Source organism: Myotis brandtii, unplaced genomic scaffold (genome assembly GCF_000412655.1).
Source record: "Myotis brandtii unplaced genomic scaffold, ASM41265v1 scaffold601, whole genome shotgun sequence".
NCBI lineage: Eukaryota > Metazoa > Chordata > Mammalia > Chiroptera > Vespertilionidae > Myotis > Myotis brandtii.
The window spans coordinates 2,079,873-2,080,180 of NW_005370276.1; the positions used below are offsets into that span (position 1 = coordinate 2,079,873).

General features: G+C 66.6%; 1 protein-coding gene across 1 annotated transcript in view; it reads right to left on the minus strand.

The window, feature by feature from the left end:
* Positions 1 to 308, minus strand: part of JOSD2 (Josephin domain containing 2) — a 3,489-nt gene that overhangs the window by 1,015 nt on the left and 2,166 nt on the right. The window contains exon 3 of the mRNA XM_014550451.1: positions 33 to 182. Within this exon, the coding sequence (XP_014405937.1) occupies positions 33 to 182 (150 nt within the window). The remainder of the gene's footprint in view (positions 1 to 32; positions 183 to 308) is intronic.

Below are 308 nucleotides of genomic sequence, written 5' to 3' on the forward strand. Positions count from 1 at the left end.
TCACACCGCACCCCCTGTGCCAAGCCCAGCACAGGCCACCGAGCTTCGGGTCCCACCTCCTTCGGTCCCACCACACCGCGGCCAGGCCCAGCCCCTGCAGAGCGGCCATGATCACATTGACGTCATAGTTGCCGGTGCCCAGGAAGCTGCGATGGGGGTTCAGCCGGCAGTCGGGGGCCAACCTGGTTGGGGGGCGGTCAGAGACTGAGCTGGGCCCCGAGAAAGGTGTCCCCCTCCCCACAAAGCATGAGAGTCCCGGGGTCTGCGAGTCACCAGCACTGGAACTCTTCCCCCCTTCAACCCTGTGG